The sequence below is a fragment of the Tachypleus tridentatus genome, chromosome 13 (genome assembly GCF_004210375.1).
Source record: "Tachypleus tridentatus isolate NWPU-2018 chromosome 13, ASM421037v1, whole genome shotgun sequence".
NCBI lineage: Eukaryota > Metazoa > Arthropoda > Merostomata > Xiphosura > Limulidae > Tachypleus > Tachypleus tridentatus.
Window position 1 is genome coordinate 118,656,949 of NC_134837.1, and position 22,204 is coordinate 118,679,152.

General features: G+C 36.1%; 1 protein-coding gene across 2 annotated transcripts in view; it reads left to right on the forward strand.

Annotated features, from left to right (window-relative positions):
- The window catches only part of LOC143236777 (uncharacterized), a 46,005-nt gene that overhangs the window by 1,872 nt on the left and 21,929 nt on the right, over positions 1–22,204 (forward strand). Inside the window, exon 2 of one of the 2 annotated variants that reach the window (XM_076475321.1) lies at positions 5,879–7,550. In XM_076475321.1, the coding sequence (XP_076331436.1) occupies positions 5,879–7,550 (1,672 nt within the window). The remainder of the gene's footprint in view (positions 1–5,878; positions 7,551–22,204) is intronic. The other variant, XM_076475322.1, reaches the window with a different exon arrangement.

The following is a 22,204-nucleotide window of genomic DNA, read 5'->3' on the forward strand; positions in this document are numbered from 1 at the left end:
GTTTTGAATCGAACGTTAGTTCTAAGAATTTTGCTGATGTAGCAATCTCGAGTTGTTCACCATTCATGTAGATCCGTGGTTGTGCTTTTTTATGTTTAATTAATTTTGTGAATACCACTAGTTGTGTTTATTTTGATTCTGTATTTTTGGCAATATTCACTTATTCTGTTTAATTGTGGTTGCATGTTTGTGGCTGCTATTGCTAGTGTTGGTACATTTTTCCAGACTGCTACATCATCTGCAAACTGTGGGTATCCATTATTTGAATCTTTTAGAGGCATATTTTTCACGTATATGATGAATAGGATGGGGCTAACATCCCCCTCCTTGAGGGACACCAGCTTTTGGAGTGAAACTTTCAGAGAATGTCCCTTCAACATTATTCTGCATGATCTGTTTCCAGAAAGTTTCACAGCCAGCGAATACTTCCCCGCGGTAGTCCCATTTCTTGCATTCGGAACCGGAGACCGTTGTGCCATACAGTGTCGAATGCTTTCTCAATGTCGAGAAAGCAAGCGACAGTGCATTCTCGTTTATTAAAACTATCTACATTTGTTTCTCTTAACCTGACTAAGTGGACTGTTGTTTATGTGAATTTTCTGAAACCATTTTGTTCTTCTGGTAATTTTGATATTGTCTCCAGGAATGCTAGAGTCTGTTACTGATTATTCTCTCTAGAATTTTGCCTACACAGCTGGTCAGGCTGATTGGTCGGAAGCTATTTTGGTTATTGGCTGACTTTCCTTCTTTATGGAACATTAATACATTTGCATGCTTCCAAAAAACCGGGATATAACCAGAATATATTGATAGATTAAAAATTGCTGTAAGATGTTCAAATAATTTCGGTGTGCCTTTTTTTTTTTTTTTTTAAGAAGAATGGCTTGAATACCATTTTCTGGTGATTTATTTTTGGTGTTTGTTATTGCTTCTATGAGTTCTTGTGCTGAAATTGTATTTGTGTAGTTGTTTGTGTTGTTGGTTTGATAATTGTTTAAGTCTACTGGGAAGAGTGGTTTGAATAGTTCACTGTTGTTTGTTATAAAGTTATTTGCTTTATTATAGAAGTATGTGTTCATGTCTGGGTCATCGTGTGTTTTCAAGTTGTTGTTTGAATATTTCGGCTTTTTCGTTATTTGTATATGCTGTATATGTATTACTGTGTTTTAACGGTGGGTATTTTCTTGTTATTGAATCTCCATTTGTTAGTCTTTTTAGGTGTGTCCAAAATTGTTTCGGATCTGTTTTTTCTTCAAGTTTGGCGCAATGTCTTTGATAGACATTATTTATTTTAAAAATAGCAGAAAAAATATATTTCGAAAAAATAATAGTAGTAGAGTGGTTATATTTAAACAAAAATAGATTTTCAGTCATGACCTTTATACTATTATAATTATAATTCTACTTCCTAGACTAATTTAGTTTACATCATCGGGTGGAGGTCATCTTTCTACTGTAAGACATTGCCGTTAGAGGGAGCTACTACGCGAATACGTATTGTATGTGTGTACGAAAGTATCTAACCTAACTACGCATTCAGTTACAGAAAGTCAAACCCTACTGTGAACAAAACTAAACCAAACTTGGTGTGGAGGGTCAATGGATCATGAGAAAGTATATATAAATTTTCAATTTTGCTTTTTTTTATAGGTGTTTTTTTTTACCTCGCCTCTTGTGTATAAATCTTCACCAGATATAACATAATAGTTTGTGTCCACGTGGAGATACAAGAAAACTTGCGGTTTCACATGTTACGTTTTGCAGTTTTTATGGGCGTTTTTTACAGTTACATATACGTGAAACAACTTTTCATGTCCTATGATAACCGTTCATTAATCATGAATTTTCATAACCTCCATCCATAGGACGGATACTTCAGCAATAAAAATAACACTTCAAGTTAGCAGTGTTGTTAACACCACGTTTCACCGTCTGTTTTACAAATACTGTATTTATTATACTCATATATGTAACAATACTTATTGGACGTGATTATGACGTCATTGTTTTCTGTCTTACAAAGAGTAGGTGGAAGTCGGAGAAACTTATTTTTTACAGATGCAGTTTTTTTACTTATTGAGGTTTGTGGCGTGATTTATGGACAACCTGGACTTTTCTTAGTGACGTTTTCAAAAACTGATTTGATTTTTTTTCTTTCGTATCATTTTGTGGTAGTAAACTTCATTAATTCGTTTCACCTAGTGTTCTATATGATCAAAGTTGACCAGTAAAATCTATTTTTAATAGTCTGTTAGGGTTACTGGTAAATTCGTTTGTTAGACAGCCTATCAATGACTAAAGAAAAAACTTATTTGCACTTCTAAATAATGTTCCACAGTCTAAATATCTGTTTTAATAATTGATTTAGCAACTGGTATACGCATAGTTTCTACGGTTTAACCTACGGGTTGCGTACACCTACCAGTTGCTTTAGCCCGAAATAATACAATTTTCCATTTCAGTTTTATCCACTGCAATTTTAACCAGAAATTTAACTTTGTTTTTTTTAATTTCGCGCAAAGCTACACGAGGACTATCTGCGCTAGCCGTCCCTAATTTAGCAGTGTAAAACTAGAGAAGGTAGCTAGTCATCACCACCGACCGCGAACTCGTGAGCTACTCTTTTACCAATGAATAATAGGATTGACCGTTACATTATAACGCCCCCACGGCTGAAAGAACGAACATGTTTGGTGTGACGGGAATTTGAACCCGCGACCCTAGCTAGGATTACGATTCTAGTGCCTTAACCACCTGGACATGCCGGACCTTACCTTTGTAAGTACGTAAATGTATGGCTGACAAACCTAACAGTCAAAATTTTTATAACAAATTGTAACCGTCCAAAAGAGAAAGAGAAAACGACGTGGAGGAGGCACTAATTTAGATATTATAACTTCACATATACAAGTACTGTTTGTTAAAAAATTTAATACGACTTCGAAAAATTTCAAAATAATTTTCAAGATAACTTTTTTTTTCAGTAATCGTACATCTTTCATAAATACCATTTGGTAATTAGTTAACGTTAGTATTGTACATCCTGTAAAATATAATAAATACTTGTTTTAAGAATAATTATAACACCTTAATAAAAAAAATACCGAAAACTCGAACGTTTTAAAAGTAGGTTTAGCACGTAGGATAGTCACTGTGTAATAGCTTTGTTAACACGTGGGTTACACACTTACTTGTTCACAATAGGTAATACCCCACGCGTAAACAGCAGTTATTCCACTTTTCGTGGAATTGTGTGCATTGCGTAATAAAGCCAGATTGTTATCTTGCTTAGGGTGTTTCTTTCTAACTCCTTACAGACAAACTACTACAGTTGTGCTTGGGGGATGCCAAACTCCTCAACATACACTTGGTTGATAATTAACATTGTTCTGCTAATGCTTATATTATTGGTCTTACGGTTGTGATTTCTATCTCTAGAAAATCTAAGTACATATATTATTAGGAAATAGGGTCTTTCATATTTAGCCAATAAATACTATGACATTTATGATGTAATCCTACAACATTATTAGGCATTTATAGAACTTTTTATCTATGTGTGTGTGTGTGTGTGTGGTGCGCGTTACGTCTGTGGAATACTGGAAAGTAGGGTGGACTAGGTGAAGTAACTAAGGGTTAAATTTCTTGTAATTAAGCCGGGCAAACTTTTAAACGTTTAGTAAGACAGACAATCTAATCATACGTGTTCAACATAAAAATAGTATGTGTGTGTAGAGGGCGCGGTAATAGGGCAATCAGATGTGTACATTCTGCTTTGCTTTGCTTGAAACTTTCAGTGTCCAAGATATTTCTTTAATACACACACACGTGTGTATATATAAGAATTTGAAATGTTAATAAATATACCAATATCCTGTTTCTGTCGTCTTTATATTTTATTTTGTAAATGATTATTGACACTGCGTGTGTGTTTATACTGCAGCCTGACTTGTTACACAGTCAGTTGTTACGTCAACGCAGTATTACGTATCCTTCCGAGCCTAGTAAGCTAGGGAAATTTTTGAACTCTGATAAACTGTGCAGTTTTCCAGTTTATACAAAAAAACTGTGACGAATTAGAAAGAAAAATAATATTTTCAGTAATGATTCTGGTGATTATGTTTCCGCACGGTTGAGCATTGATTAGCTTTCAGCTATTATCGCCAACCAGAGAGAAAGGGTGGACTTGTTTTGTGCACGTGCGTTTGTCAAGTGGCATGAAAGTCTTGTAACTTCCTGTTCTTGAACTTGGGGCGTCAGCAGTACTCTGGAGGTCAGTGGTCTTTAAAACTACATTTAACTGTAGCGAAACATAACCACGAACTCATGGAAAAAACATCGAATTCGCTATTAGACAAGCGCCAAAAATAAGTAGATGAACTCTGGAAGGCAAGGCTTAATTGAGGACGTACTTCGGTTAAAATTCACATTGTGTTTCAAAAATGCATAACTAATCATAACCAAAGTACATTTTTACAATTAAATTATTATTTATATAAAAATAATTAAAGAGGGCACGTGAGCAAATAAAGTCGTGTTAACCCTGGAATTAACCGTCATGGATCTTGCTTGACTTCAGTTTCAAGCATATTATTTTGAACTATTGGTTCACTACAGTTGTACTTACTTCTCAGAGGGAGGCCGAAGGTTACCTGTTTTTTAACCACTCACACAATCATACGGCTATGTATTGCACGTCACTCAGTCGGTATTAAAATAACATCACAAGGGACGCTTAACGTTACAATTTCTACTGTCGTGACGTCAGTAAAACGTGTGCATGCCACAAATTACGAGAAGAATTGTGCGCTGTGCAGGCTACAACACAGCATGACATATGAACTTGAAAAGTAAGAAATAAAAATATTAGTTACTATTAATTTTAGTTGTATTTACTCTTGAAACAGAACACTTTTGGAAACCCTGCAGAAATACATTTAGTAACATACAAGCTACATAAATTAAACAGTAATGCCATCTATGTTATAGTTTGTCCCACTAAAAGATGAGGCAATCCAGATAAATTATTTTTAATAAAAAATTGGTGATTCCACTTCAACCGTTTTGGTCTTTTCGTTGTACCGAGCGTTGTAAGACGCAAAAACAAAATCATTCAAGAGGACGTAATAGATGGACCCCACCTGGTAATAAACGCTATATTTGAAAGTTGCTGTTGTTCGACATGTATTTAATAATATTAAGCAAAGAAGAAATCGTTCCAACTTGAAATGGTAAACGACGTAGTGATAAAATCAGTACAATTTTTAGTCGCGGCATAACGGCTCCGAGTTTGTATTTTGAAGTACAAACTTTTAGTTGATAGCGCCACCTTTTGAACGATTTGAGATCTAATTATAGCCGCGTCTATTGAAGATTTTGCTTTTGTTTTCTCAATAAAACAAATTATGTCGCGCACGCTTTTCATTTGCCGTCTTTCTGTGTGGACGTAGAAAACTACGTTCATACGTAATGAATTTAAATAGTATAAGATTTTACTGAAATCAAGAAGGTAGACCTGAAAGACTTTAGAACTAAAGAAAAACAAGAAATTTCTAGTTTTAAATCTAGACATTTCGAAGACTAGGATAGAAGTGTTGTAGTAAAAGTTTGTTTAAAAACTGCGAAGTGTTTTCCGCGTAACAATATATATAATTTTAACTTCTTTTAATATGATTCAGTACAAAACCAGGTCTGCCAGCAGTGAAGTGTTTAAGACGTTATTAACGTCACGTAACGCTGTGTTCCTGTATCTCTTTTAGGGTTAGTTTATTTCCAATTATATTATTGTGTAATTCGGATTACACATAAAATAGCTCAGTTGTAATTGGTCGAAAAGCTATTTACTTGTATTTAAAATGTCTGTGTATTATCTTCCTAGGTTACTTGCCATGACCATGAACCTATTGGCAAGACTTGCGAAGATTCTACACGAAGATATGATCTGACCAAAAGAGTTTCAAAATACAATTTTGATTTTCCACAGTCATTACTCCAGGGTTTAGGAAGATTTCGTGTTTTGGAACCTCTAGTGACGTATCATAAGCAATTGGAAGGCATTTACAGTGAGACCGGAGTGTCATCCCAAACCGATAAATGGCATGAAAGGAACACTGAATCACAAAACAAGATTAAGTTTGAGGGATTTAATTTACCCTTTAAAGAAAGAGGGAACCACAGCAACGTTGAACAGGGCGTGTTGAATTCTATAATAGAAGAAAGCGACGACCACATCGACTTGAGCTGTAAGAAATTGGACGTAACTTTCGAAGATAGTGGAAGTTCAACCAAAGCTGAACAAAGAGCTTTTAATCTTAATTGTCTTGGATATGAATATTTCAATTTAGCTCCTGAGGCAAAATCAGACGCTAAGAGAATTCTTGGAGATAAAGAATCGATCCGAAGGTGGGGAAAACGTCCTGACGAAGTTGAAAAGGGAAACGAATCCGATTTCAAAAGTCAAGATCCAAGTTTTATATCCAGAGAATCTGAAGCGAGTGACTGCCTGTGTCCTGTAATCTCTCAGTGTATATCTTCGAAATTTGTGTTTGAGAAGAGTCCTGCGCTGCCAGCGACTAATACAGGAGCAAACACTTTTGATTTTGATAAAGAACTTTCTGTCGAACTGAAAGCAACCAAAGAGAAGATTAACCCACTAAGAGACATGGAAATTATTGAGATAAAAAACGACACTACCAATCAGAACATCAGTTCACAGGGAATCGTTGGAGCAAGAATGGTTTTCGTCATCAACGATGAAGAAAATATTGCGGATGGGAAAGAACACGGAGATGAAATAGAAGGGTCTGGTCAACAATCAAAGCCACAGAACGTTTCACATGTGAATGATTTTGAATTGGAACTAAGTCCAGAAACCAGAGAGGAAACAAAAGAGACTGACCAACAATCGAGACCACGGAACGTTCTAGATATTACTGAATCTAAACTGGAACTAAGTCCAGAAAATGAAGAAACTAACGAGTATGACCAAATATCGAGGCTACAGAACGTTCCAGATGTGAATGATTCTGAATTGAAACTTAGTCCAGAAAATGGAAAGGAAACAAAAGGTACTGACCAACAGTCGAGACCACAGAACGTTCCAGATGCTAATGATTCTCAATTGGAACTAAGTCCAGAAAATGAAGAAACAAAAGAGGCTGACCAACAATCGAGACCACAGAACGTTCCAGATGAAACTGATTCGGATTCGGAAATAAACCTTCACGAGATAGAGATAGAAAGGCGTCGAATAATTGATAAACAAATAGTCCGGAGAAAAATAATCGAACAATGGGCTTTCAATGACCAGAAAGATGACGCAGCTGTTGCCAAAAGTAATAAGGACGCTCCAGAAACGCTGCGTAACTCATCCAACAAAATACCACCTAAAAAACCACCTCCACCGCCTACTGCCCAAGAAAGAATAAAAAGATTCGAAAAGCTAAAAGAGCAAAAGAAAAACCTGGCTGACAAAATTCGGAGACAAGTGGAGTCAACCTTCCCTCTATGTCAAGACAAGATAAAAGATGATGACAATACACATGTAACAGGTGAGTCTAAGTTAACTTTGTTACTATTATATCTCTGTAAAAATGCATGAATCGTAGCCATTCCATACCACATTTTATTCTTAACTGTAATTTTGAATAAAAATTAGAGCTAATATTTTGGTTGGCCCCTGAGTTTTCAAAGTTCTTTAAGCGCCTGACTCTAGACGATTTAACAAAGGAGGAACTATAGTTCTGAGAAAAGTCAATGTTGAATATTTTTAGCTGCGACGTAATGGCTCAGAGTTTATTTTTTCTCAAGTTCCAACTTTTAGCGCGTAGTTCCGCACAAACAATTCTAAATCTCTTATATAAATATATCCTATTATGACTTGAGTGTGCTAATATTTTACGCTGTAAAGGGTTGTTACTTGCCCCTCATGAAAGCAATAGTCATCCCTTGACCGATTTGAAATTTAACTGCAGTTTTGGACGCAGAAGATCAGGCTCTTTCGATTGATGTATGTGACCTCGCCCGACTTCTCATAGATCAATTTAATCTAATCTCACCTCAGAGAACTTCAATTTGACGAGATGCTGGTAGAAAAATCTTGATGAATCATAAGACTGAATTGGGCACAGGGGCGCTCCACGCTCAGTATTGCTGGCGCACCAAAGTACAGGTATCAATAAGGAAAATGTCTCGAAGGTTAATGTACTCTAATACTGCCTAAAAGAATTTCAAGTGTCATGGCTATTGAGGATTCCCCTTTTGCTATAGATCAATACAACTTGAACTGAATATATTACAAATTAGAGCCAAATATATAAAAGGGAAAGAAAAACAAATTATGCATAGCTTTGTTATTGTTAAACCGAAATTCCTGATTGAAATATACGCATTCTTTGATACTGTTCTCATATCAACAAAGTTAGCAAATACTAAAAAATCATATAATTAGCTTGCCATCTATTGCGATAAAAAGTTAATATTTTTGCCCGTTTATTAGCCTTGATTTTTTTCGAACATTTCTGAGATCCTGTGTGTAAAACAATGAGCGTAATTTTAACACTAACTTTCATAACCTGACAGTTTATTTTTGATTTTACTCGTTAACGACAGATGGCGCATCTCAATCTCCTACATTTTTCTCTCTAGCCTCTAGCCTAGTTTCAATTCACGTACTGATTGATAGACGATCATTCGTTGTTCTGTATTACTATTGTTAAAATTCGTAGCTTGTTGAAAATATTACGACAGTTGAATAAATTCTATGTACAGGTTGTTAAGTTCCACTACAATATATGGCGTTAAGTTCTATACTGTATCACACAGTTTAATTTCAGATGTAAAACCATTTTCAGTTACTTATTTTAAATATGTACTAATGACATATTAATACAAAAAGTGGTATTATCTTCAGAACTATCTAGATATAACACGTTAGTGGTATTATTAGTACAATGTGAAATACAGTTAAGACTGACTTTGTATTTTAAAGCAAATATACGAGTTCAGACTCCAGATACTCAAATGGCCGTTTTATCCACCAACTTATTTGGAGGGTGTAGGAACATTTAGCTTCTTAACCAACCGTCATTTAATTTGTCCATTCTCAATCTCTGTGATTCAGTGGTAACTTGGTTTGGTTTTTGAATTTCGCGCAAAGCTACTTGAGGGCTATCTGCGCTAGCCGTCCCTAATTTTGCAGTGCAAGACCAGAGGGAAGGCAGCTAGTCATCACTACCCACCGCCAACTGTTGGGCTACTCTGTAACCAACGAATAGTGGGATTGACCGCAAAATTATAATGCCACCACGGCTGAAATGGCGAGCATGTTTGGCGCGACGGGGATGCAAACTCGTGACCCTCCGATTACGAGTCGCACGCCTTAACCCATCTGGCCATGCCGGGCCCAGTGGTAACTTCAGGGCTTGATTAACTGAAATTGGAGGTTTGATGTCCGCAGGTAGCCCATTATGTAGCTCTGCACCAAAACAAGGTTACTTTTAGTGCTATGAGATAGACTTTAATAAACAGAAGTTTGAATGGAAGTGTCATGTTAAAATATAGTTTTGTTAACTCTGAAAACAAGTGTTTTAGTGATGACTGTACATCAAAACCGAAGAAGCAGCAGATGAAGAACCGATTAACGTTACTTGATCTTCTAGTAGGTACAGGCGAACCAATGTTCTAATCACCATTTTAAAAGTACGGTTAATTATTTCGTTAGAGCAAGTTTCCATGTAGGAAACTCGTAATCTTGTGAAAATTGTTCTTCCGATAAATATCCAAATAATTATATTTATCTGGGACGTAAAGGTCGTTTTTATTTGTTTATTTTTCTTAACTTTTACCAAATTGTGTAAATCCCTCCAGCATTTATTAGAAGTTTTAAAAGACGAAAAAAAAAAAAATCCCAGTGAAGCCTGAGTTTAAAATATGTGTGTCGCTCACGCTGATTGAGCTAGCACTATGGTTGGGAAAGGAATCCGGCATGAAATCTCACGTGCTGTGTGCTACTGGTATGCTGAACTCGACATTGTTAACATTGCTGACTCTTGAAGTTTTGCACGTTATGTTATACCTGGTTTCATAAAAATTGGGCAATTTTGTTTTGCGACACAATTAGTGTCTTGTTTTGTTTTCTTACAATAAACTTTTTATTTTAATACACCTATCTGAAAGTTGTTTGGGGCAAAAACACCATTTATAACAAGGTATATTAGATCATATTTTTGATCTGAGCTATTCTGAATTATCTTTAATTACAAAATATTGTAAATTAATAACAGTTTTAATATACTGTTTGTGTCTTCCTTGAGATATGCATAGTATACGATATACTTGTGACTAGTTAAATCTTTGAAGTTATATTTACCTAAAGGTTATTTATTATACAGTTGTGGTTTGGTTTTAATTTCGCATGTTTAATGGATCAGGGATTCCAACCTGCGACCTATTGCTTGCGAGTCCAATGTCCTAACTACCTGACCACGCCGGGCTTATTCAGTTGTGTGTGAATACAACGACTTTTAATGTAGATCTCCATATTTTACGACCCGCCATGATCAGCTGGTTAAGGCACTCGACTCGTAATCTGAGGGTCGCGGGTTCGAATACATATCGCACCAAACATGCTCGCTCTTTCAACCGTGGGGACGTTATAACGTTACGGTCAATCCCACTATTCGTTCATAAAAGAGTAGCCCAAGTGTTGGCGGTGGGTGGTGATGACTAGCTACCTTCATTCTAGTGTTACACTGCTAAATTAGGGACGGCTAGCGCAGATAGCCCTCGTGTAGCTTTGCGCGAAATTCAAAAACAAATAAACGATATTCTACATGTATATAGTAAGGAAAGAAAACGTGTAAATTTATTTAAATTTAACAGTAACTGTGGAGGAACTGAGTACCACATAAAATCACTAACATTAAAACATGTTTTAAAAATGTAACTTAGTATTTTACTACATTTCTAGCTCTCCTACATTATTAAACAACTTTGTTCGAATGCTTTGTACATATTCTATCTTGCCAACACGAATAAATACAAAAATAATAAGTTTTTTAAAATGTGTATATAAGTAATTTTACAATGTACGTTATGAAGTGATTTAATGTCATATTTGGGTGTCTTAACCACGTGAATTATGACTAAAACACTTCACCCTGGTAACGCTCTGACATCCACTCTTCAACTGAAGTGGTCACGCGGTGCCTGACGCCTGATTCTGAGGGAGAGTGACAAGTGTATGATATTGGGGACGTGCGGGAACTCTATAAATGAATGTGGAAGCTCACAAGTAGCTAAAGCGTTCTCTGACAGAGAATGTTTGGATACGAATGACAGGTTTATTTAAATTAGATTTTAAAATAGATGAAGAAGTAATTAACTGTAGGAAAAAAACGTGTTCTTTTCAGGATTCTTCAACTATACTTTCAAACTTTCATCCAGTGAGATATCATCGTGCAGGTCAATATTTATGGTCAAAATCGCCAATCCCTGTTCATCATTACTGACGAATTGCCCTAAACACGTTCCTTCAAAACTTTTTACAAAATATTATCAATGCACCTTTCAATAAAATTATTAATTGTAGCAGGATATAAAAGCATTGGATATCCTACTGAAGCCGCCATCTTGTAAAGCCACATGTCTTTCATGTGATTAAAAAACATATACACCGAATTTGGTATTTCTCTTCCAGATTGTTATTCCATATCCTTGACGTTAAGGTAATCCCACACTGTATAACAGAAATGAAATTCATATTTATATGTACTCGCCGCCACCTTGTGTTCGTTTTTCTTCTTGTAGTCAAATGATCTACAATATGGAAGATGCATTACTTCGTGCATGCGCAATAAGACGGAATGAAACGGTATGTTTCTGTTTACATCCTTCCCAGTTTTGTGGAGACGCTTAAAAACAAATAATCAATCAAAGCAAAATCTTAAATTGATAAGATTTTGTTTATCTCACCTGATCAATGGTAACTGGATTAAATTTAGCATAAACTCGTCCAGTTCGACCTTTTGTTTGTAATGTCCAACACTACCAAAAGGGTCTGTGGTTACAGTATGTTTGGTTTGGCCATCGTACAGCGTTAAAGTTACCCGAAACTAGCGTAACTCAATAATGCGTAGAAAACTGAAGAATAGAATGCAACTGTGTTGTTTTTTTCTTAATATTCACAGTTTTCATGACACATGTTTCTTTCACATTACGCTTCTGCTTTACTAAACATACATAGCCAACCAACGATTAGAAGAAAAATATTCGAGTTCAGTGCCTTAGCCAGGAAAGTATTTTTGTACGGGGAGCAAAGAGAGACCTAACACAATACAGGGGGACTTTGTGAAGATCTCCAAATGGTTGGGGCGGCTATAGCAACACTCTTTAGCAATTTCGTCTAAAATTTCTTAAGCCTGATATCTTCCTTCTTCTTCAAGCAAGGTCAGAGCTCGAGCCAATTATTGGCCGAAATCATTTACTGTTTTATTATATGTTTATGTATTTTTTTGTGGCACATTAAGCACTTCGTTACCATAAAAACGTATTACTACACTTTTCTCTAGAACAAAATACGAGCTCCAGACAATAGGTGTTGAGTTCCCAACTTTTACGAAAGTGCCTACTGGTTTCCGTGGCTAGCGGTCATCTGGACACATACAGGTGAACGCTCTAGTGGTAGCTGTCAGTAATAGTTTGGTCCTCCTTAGTCTGGATTAGAGGGATGTAAAAACAAGGTGGAGTATAAGTAGGTGTTACCCGACTACAGGAAGACGGGGGGTGGAGGGAGGAAGACGACGAATACTTGTTTTGCAAGGTATTCGAATGTATAAGGTTGTTTCATTGTCAGACGATAGGGTGAGGTCAGTTGAGAGTATACGGAGGAGAGCGTGGTCTCCCTGTTACGTACTGGAAGTTTGGACTTTAAACCAAACAACGGTAGGATACTTGTTTGTTACTGTTTTTCAGGAGTGAAATTAGGATTTGAATTAATAATAATACTTCCGGATGTTATTTAGTGTAACACTAACCTTATTTTCCTGTACTTACTACTCGCGACCTGACGATTTCTGGTATAGAAAGAAAGGTCTCGTTGACACTGGATGCGGTTGAAATATTGTTTTGTACTGTAATTATGGACTTTCGCTCGTAACATTAGAATTAAGTACTTTATTAGGTTAAATATACTGATTAATTTATGCATGTTTAATATGCATAAAAATAATAACCGCCCCAGCAATCAAATTTAAAAAAATGACAGAAGCTATTTGGTGAACCAAGAAACTCAAATAGAGAGATTTCTGAATATTTGATTTAACAATCGAGCTTTGAATCTCATAAAATAACTTACAGTTGAAAAAGGCAATTAAATATCTTTAAATGAAATACAAATTGATGCTGAGGACAAAGGTAAAATTAAATATTACGTTTAATATTAGTTGAAGTTAAATGAAAATTAGGCTTAGCTTGTACCAATATATTTTCTTTCTTCCTGTGTTTTTATAAACAGATGAAGAAGAAACTTCTTCCCTACTGCCAAGTAACTTTTAAATATAGTTTTATGTTTAATTTGTACAAACGAAATAATTTATATTAGTATAAGTCACATGGATTTCTGTGGAAATTTAATAACCCCTTAACCCAACCCCACCTTTTGTACAGTAGAGATACTTTTCACCTTGTTCTGCTCTAGTTTTAGACTGCTAAAGATGTACTGGATTTGAAATTACTACAAGTTGCATAGAGACCAAAACGTCATCTACTCTTGTACTTCAGGCAGATGTAGTCCACAAAAGTGATTTTCTGTATTTCAAGCGAATATAAAAAGAGCAGTTAAAATTTTTACCCTTGCGTTCTATAGACTGCGTGGCTCAAAACAATTATGCACAAATTATTAGTAATATAATACGCGTTTTCTTTTTAATTTCTAAGACAACTATTCGACCCTACGTTTGTAAAACTTTCAATTCATTTACTTTTGATGCTAAATTTATAGATTATATTCCATTCACTGGACAATGTATTATAGCCCTTATTTTTCATATAATACTCTCTATATGTGTATTTTTACTGTATTTGTTTTAAGATGTGTAATCAGATTTCCAGATGTCGCTGCGGTAGCCTATAACTTCAAACAGTAATTCTTGGTAGCTTTTATATGATCTTGTTTCAATCATTTTTTCTCCATTTCAATATCTCTTTGCTTAACCTGATTTGTACCAGAAATTATATGAACCTTTATATTAAAATAACTTCCCTCATTCAACTTTTGGACCAATGCAATAGCGGCAGTTTGTCCTGTTACTTGGTTTCGGAAACTAAACAAAACTTGTACTGGCAACTGCTGTTTATTGGCTGCCCTCCCTTTGTCAGTAGTTTGAGGCCTGCGACCTGGCATTTTAGACCAATTGCGGTCGTTCAGCCCGAAAACATCGATACTATGAACCCCTCAAAAGAGAATTAAATACAGATGTTTCTGGAGGCCTAACCAAAAGTTGTATATGATGATGTAATGCCCTGCGATGTTTGTTATTCTATCTAGTTAACGCATTACATAACGTTCATAAACGTACGACACATGGCTACAAAGTTTGTTCTCACACACCTAATATAATGAATAAATCCTTCCTAAACTTCTCAGCCCGGCATGGCCAGGTGGGTTAAGGCGTTCAACTTGTATTTCGAGGGTCGCGGGTTCGAATCTCCGTCGCACCCAACATGCTCGCCCTTTCAGCCGTGGGGGCGTTATAATGTGACAGTCAATTCGCTGGTAAAAGAGTTGGCGGACGATAATTATGACTAACTGCCTTCCCTCAAGTGTCTTACACTACTAAATTAGGGACGGCTAGAGCAGATAGCTTTTGAGTAGCTTTGCGCGAAATTCAAAAACAAATCCTAGACTTCTGGAATCTACGAACTACATACCTTACGTTTACATACTTATTTTTTTTGACAAAACGGTTAAGTTAATAACGAGTATAGCTAACTCACTTTTTATATATTTATACAAAACGGTTAAGTTAATAACGAGTATAGCTAACTCACTTTTTATATATTTATACAAAACGGTTAAGTTAATAACGAGTATAGCTAACTCACTTTTTATATATTTATACAAAACGGTTAAGTTAATAACGAGTATAGCTAACTCACTTGTTATATATTTATACAAAACGGTTAAGTTAATAACGAGTATAGCTAACTCACTTGTTATATATTTATACAAAACGGTTAAGTTAATAACGAGTATAGCTAACTCACTTGTTATATATTTATACAAAACGGTTAAGTTAATAACGAGTATAGCTAACTCACTTGTTATATATTTATACAAAACGGTTAAGTTAATAACGAGTATAGCTAACTCACTTGTTATATATTTATACAAAACGGTTAAGTTAATAACGAGTATAGCTAACTCACTTGTTATATATTTATACAAAACGGTTAAGTTAATAACGAGTATAGCTAACTCACTTGTTATATATTTATACAAAACGGTTAAGTTAATAACGAGTATAGCTAACTCACTTTTTATATATTTATACAAAACGGTTAAGTTAATAACGAGTATAGCTAACTCACTTTTTATATATTTATCGTTATAAGTACCAAGAAGGAATGGGAAAAATCTAAGTTACTAATTATACACATCCATATTTATTATTTATTTATCAATTTTCTTTCTTTCTAGTTGCATATAAAATTTTTAAAACTTTATTACTAGAATAACTTTACCCTAAGTACAGTTGTTGTAATAACACGGCAGAAATATAAAGTGTCTGTCTGTCTTCAGGTATGTTTCTTACTGTTAAAAATATATACCTGCACTGAATACAATGCAAAAACAAAATTGGCGATTGGTGGGGCCCTCGGTGAGAGAGTAGTAAGCTTACGAACTTAAAACTATAAAATTCGGGGCTCGATTTCCTGCGATAAACACAATAAATAGACCATTGTGGTTTTGTGTTAGAAATCAATTTATCGTTGTTATCAGTTTCAACAGTTCAGAAGCAGTTGGTGGTTTTAAACTGTCAGACATAGAAGTTTTCAGCGCCATCTGTTGATAACTATTTAACTAAAAATATTGGTCCTAAAATGTTGTACGTCACTGGTCGTTCTCTACTGATTGTAAATTAGATAATGATTAAAAGCCATTGTGGCAAAATCTGTAAATACAAATTGAAACCTCATAAAACTGGGAATCTTACGTCATTACTCCACGAGGTTTCGTATTATTGCGTAAAAATGCGCAATAACTTCAGGGCAACTTGGGTAAAAAGAAGTAGTGGTTTGTTATTGATATATTATATTTATTTTTTGTTTCATAATAGTCTCGCATTGTCAAGTGGTTAGGGGCTAAACTCGCAATCTGAAGGTTGCTGGTTCGAATCGCTGTTCCACCAAACATCCTCTCCCAGCGGTGGGTGGTATTAACTGGCAAGCTTCCCTCCCTTCATATCACTGCTAAATTAGGGACGGCTTTGTGCAACATAGAAAACAAACCAAACTCAAGTTATTGATTTTTTACATTATTCCTTACCTATGGAGTTCACATATTACGTTATATTGAATATATTTATAAACATTTTATAAAGTTATATGTGTGGAACAGGTAATTGTTATATACGTACCTCCGCAAAATATTTCAAAATGAGATGTACCAGATGTACGCACAGGGTTATAACCCCAGAAAACAAAGCTTTTTCTTTGCCCCGCAAGGAAACCTGTTTTTTCCATCCGCACCACCATACAGTAACGCATTGTTAGTCCATAATCACTCAAATGGCGTCACATAAGGGGCGCTTAACGTTGCAATTTGTACCGTCAGTAAAAAGTGTGCATCCCATGAATCGCAAGAAGAATTGTGCTATCTGTAGGCTACAACACAGCATGACATATGAACTTGAAAAGTAAAAAATAAAATATTTGTCATTATTAATTTTGCTTTTATTTACTGTTGAAATAGAAAACTTTCGGGGACCCTGTAAGTTTATATAGTAAATATAATGTTTTATGATAAATAAATTAAATAAACTGTCAATACTTGTTTCAAAATCTGAACAGCAATACGAAACTTTTCTTATCTTTGAGATAAGTTATCAGAAGTACAGGTTTCCCAAGTGTTTAGATATTTTATCCTCTCTGCTATGGTTTCATAGTACGTCAGTACAATGTAATATCGACACTATCTGTAATGCTAGAGATAAAAAAATTTTTAGACATTTGAATTATCGATAATACAGAGCTAGTTTTGACCGTAGTCTTTCAGGTGTGGACTCGGCATGTCACATTTATTTATTTAACTTGTTTCACGATAAAGTGACGTAGGTATCCTATATTATTTTTGCTATCAACTAATTGTTTTCGTATGAGGTTACGTAAGGGACTTGCATTTCTTTATCTTAATTGGTTTTCATTGTTTACAACATGTTACTTTGTCAACATGATATTATGTGTCACCGAATGCTGTAATTTTTGGACCACAGTTTACGTGGAATGTAGGAGTGGTTGGCTGTGAAGTCCGTCATTATCGACAATAATTTCACATTGATAATCCGTCCTTTTAATTTCGATTTCATATCCATAAGACCAGAAGTTCCATAGGCGACACACCGTCCGTTTCTTTTTACATAGAAAAGTTAGTAAATCGGTAATGATGTTGGAAACGGCAGGTAAGTTATTCAACTATGTATGTATGTATTAGTTACTGCGTTTATTCTGCCCTTAAGTTTATAGAAAAAAGCATTCACGAGGACGGATTAATTACACCTTCAGGTGAGAGGACTTGGCATCACCTGGTGGTTAGAACGCTAGGCTCACAATCTAATGGTCGCGGGATCGAAACCCTGTACTGAACTCGCTTACCTTTCCGACTGCGAGGGCGTTAATATTAAGGTCTGTTTCGCTATTTATTTGTAAAATAACCCTTTGGTTTCCTGTGGGTGCTGCCAGCCGGTTGTCTCGCCTCCTGTAGTTGTGAGTTCAAAATCTGGTACGGAGACAAACAGCATTAATAAATGTACCACACACAAACCTTCCCGTTGGGCTAAATTCTATCTCAGCTTTTCTATTACGTGTCGCATCATTGGTATAACAAATTCTTACTGATAGTATAATCGGTTACTTATTTTTGAACGATATATGGCTTTATATGAATATATATACACACACTGTCTTTTTAACTGCAATGTTTGGGAAGAAACCTAACCCTTAGAGTTACGAGCAACGTACCAACTCTATAATTTAGTTGAATGTTAGTAATTTAATACAATAATAGCCATGCAAAGGAAAAAAAAATGTTTAGCTTCACGAGCTTAGAGACAGCTTTGTTTGATTCCCACAAGCTTTTAACCTTCTCTCCTCCAGTTTTAACATGTTTTCATCTATAACTTCTGCGAGTTCCTCCTACTTCCCTATATTATGTATAGTTCTCTTTGATTCCCACTAGCTTTTTGCCGTCCTACCCTCCATTTTTAACCTTTTCTTAACAGTTTAACATTTTCTGATGGTAGTTCCATCCACTTTCCTACTACCATGTAGTAAATACGTTAGAAACCCTCACAGATAACTTGATAACCCTCTAACGGTCATTGCAGAAAACTTGATTGACAAAATTATAATCATTACGTGATTTAGAGTATAAACACAAGCAAATAATCTAGCAATACCTTAGGTAGTTATAGACCAGTGGTTCTTAACCTGGGTTCAGTCGAACCCCAGGGGTTCGGTGAGTCAGTCTCAGGGGTTCCGCGGAGGTCAAGACACACACAATGTGTGTGTGTCCGTTCCGTCCACCCCACTCGTATGATTCGTGACGTCATGCTACACTTGGCCATCACTGGCTGCGGCTGATCACGTCACATCACTTGGCCTTAATATCTGTGCTGCAGAGAACTTCGTGCGCTTAGCAGTCGACTTGTGACTGTAGTAATCGTGCGTCATTTGTGATTTTTTTCCTAATCTTTCAGTCACTTCATACTAACTATGTCGAGCGAAAACAGAAAGTGGTCGGACGAATACGTACAATATGGATTCACGTGTATAACGGAACATGACAGGAGTCAGCGTCCTCAATGCATGATTTGCAATGCCAAGTTGAGCAATTCTAGTCTAGCACCGGCAAAACTAAGATAACACTCCCTGAAGCTGCATGGAGATGGGAAATACAAGAACACAACGCTTGCTGAATTCAAGGTAAAGAGAGCTAGGTTCGATGAGAAGGATACTTTGCCTGTTCTCGGCTTTGTACCCATTGACAAACCAATCCTCTCAGCATCGTACAAAGTTGCGTACTTGATCGCAAAGCAGGGTAAACCACACACCATTGGTGAAGCACTCGTAAAACCAGCTGCGTTGAAGATGGCGAATATCATGCTGGGAAAAGCTGCTGAAAATAAGTTATCCCAAATTCCTCTTGCAAATGACACCATCAGCAGCAGAATAGATGACATGAGCAATAACATCTTGGCTCAAGTAGCTGCATATCTGATTTTAAGTCTAGCAAAATTCAGCCTTCAACTCGACGAGACCACCGACGCTTCCAATCTAAGCCAGCTTGTTGTATTCATGCGCTATGTGAAGAACGACGATAAACGATTTTTTTATTTTGTAAGCCTCTTACAACAACAACTAAGGCAGCAGACGTGAAGAAACTTGTGGATGACTTCTTCAGAGACAACGATCTTTCGTGGGATATGGTTTCTGCAGTTTGTTCGGACGAAGCTTCAGTTATGCTGGGACGAAATTCTGGTTTTGGTGCGCTGGTGAAAGCCGATGCACCACACATCATTGTCATGCACTGTGTTCTTATCAGGCATGCGTTGGTAACAAAAACCTTGCTTCAAAACTGGCAGAAGTATTAAAAATTGTAGTGGAATGTGTGAACTTTGTGCGAAATAGTGCCCTGAAGCATCGCATCTTCAAAGAGATGTGTAATGAAATGGGCTCTGAATTCGAGGTACTTCTGTACCATTTTAACGTTCGGTGGTTATCCCGGGGAAAGGTGCTGAATCGTGTTTTAGCCATGCGTGTGGAATTAGCCCTGTTTTTGCGAGAGCACCAACATTTTCATGCAGATTGCTTCGAAAGATCTGAGTTTATTCTAATTTTGGCGTATATGGCCAATATCTTCAATGCTCTCAATCATCTCAATCAATAGATGCAGGGCGGTGGAGTCAACATTCATCGAAGCGGAAGAAAACCTGAAGACTTTAAAAAAAAAGCTACCGTTATGGAAACGACGAACAGAGAATGATAACTTCGCAAACTTTCCCCTGCTGGACGACTGTGTAAGTAAGATCAAAGATGTGTCTGAAATCGGAGACATTTATGTACCCGGGGAACTGAAGCAAGCAATTGCCATGCACTTAGATGAGCTCGCAAAGTCTCTCGACGGATACTTCCCCACCAGAGAGTCATATTCAGCATGGGTGAGACAGCCGTTCACGTTTAGTGTTGCAACAGCAGATGTCAATGATGAATACCTCGACGAAATCATTGAACTTCAGCAGAGCCAGGTTCAACAGCAACTTTTCAGAACAACAACGCTCTCAACGTTTTGGTGTCACCAAATCGTAGCGTACCCTCTTATTACTAAAAGAAGCCCTTGAAATACTCAAACCGTTTGTTACAACGTATCTTTGCGAGCAATCCTTTTCGAGGATGGTAGACATAAAAACGAAGAAAGGGAACAGACTTTGTTGTAAAAATGATATGAGAGTGGCACTTGCCAAGGTGAAGCCGCGCATTTCTGAACTTGTTTCTGAAAGGCAACAGCAAAAGTCACATTGGTTTGCAGTAAATATTCATTGAGTTATGTTTTTGTTTTTTGTGTGGAATTTATGTTTTGTTGGTTTTGTTCTTTGAACACAGTGATATTGTGTGCAACTGATACATGGTTCATTTTGTGCAGTAATAAAATATCTACTTATGTTTTGAATTTGAAAAAAATCATATTTTATTTTTCCAATTACGAAGGGTTCAGTGAATGTAAGTACGAAACTTCCAGGGTTCAGTACCTCCAACAAGGTTAAGAACCACTGTTATAGACCTAGAAGAAAAAACAATAAAGCACGTTCATTAGATGTCATCAAATATCTCTTTCAGCAATGTCCTGAATAGGTTAAAGAGAAGATACAAAACCGTTTTACGTGCTTTCTGCGGACTAATCGACTTATTATTCTACGTCTACACGTATATATGTTACCTCTGTATATACACACACACACACACACACACGTAATTGTGGAATATTATACTGTAGGTAATCCGTTGAGGTTTGGTTTCGATGCCCGTAGTAGCCTACTGTAAAGTTTTATGCTTAACAAACACATTAAAGATTTACTAATCTTCAATAAAAGGTGGTTTCAATATGTTTATGAATTTATTAAACCCTCATTTTTTGGTTTTTATACTGTTTTCCACGGGTGGGATCGTCGTATTGGAACATATCGAGTTATTGTAATGGCCAGGCGTGGGTTGGTGGTTAGTTTGCCAGATATCATAGCTATGATGAGGGAAGCACATTTGTTAAATGTTATCCTTTAAATTTTGGTTAGATAATCCAGGGGGAAGTGCCCCTTTACGGTAGCCCATGCCTGTTGTTGCGCTCTTGCTTTCCAAACTTTAAGATCCACTATTCTAGTACAATAGACGAAGAGTTGATGATTGGTTACTATAGACCAGCTGTCTTCCTTTCTAGTGTTCTTAATTAAGAAATATGGAAATATCTGGCATACTGGAAATATGTAGCAATAGTTATGTATCCACAAATACATTGATATATAAAACAAACAGTCTAGAAAAATGTTTATAAAGTTGAGGAGAGGGGTGTACCTAATCGGTAATTCTACGCTTAACCATATTTTTAAACAGTGCAGATAAATTATAGGTGACTTCTTGGGACTTCACATTCTTTAGTTACAAATAACGTTAGAAGTTCGATATATAGTTATTTAGTTATATACAACAAACATATGCAAAGATGTGTGTGAGATAGACAGACCATTTAAACTTATCTAAACCTTTAATTATTTACTCCAATATTTGATGGCTGGTGGAGAGGGGCCTATAAACCAACCCATTATCGCGAAGTTTAGAAATGGATTATGTGATCTGATTTACTTTTCTGCTCGTTGTCTCGCGTTTTGTTAGGGCAGTCACTGTTTCTTAGGCACACTATGGTTGTTATCTTTGAGCT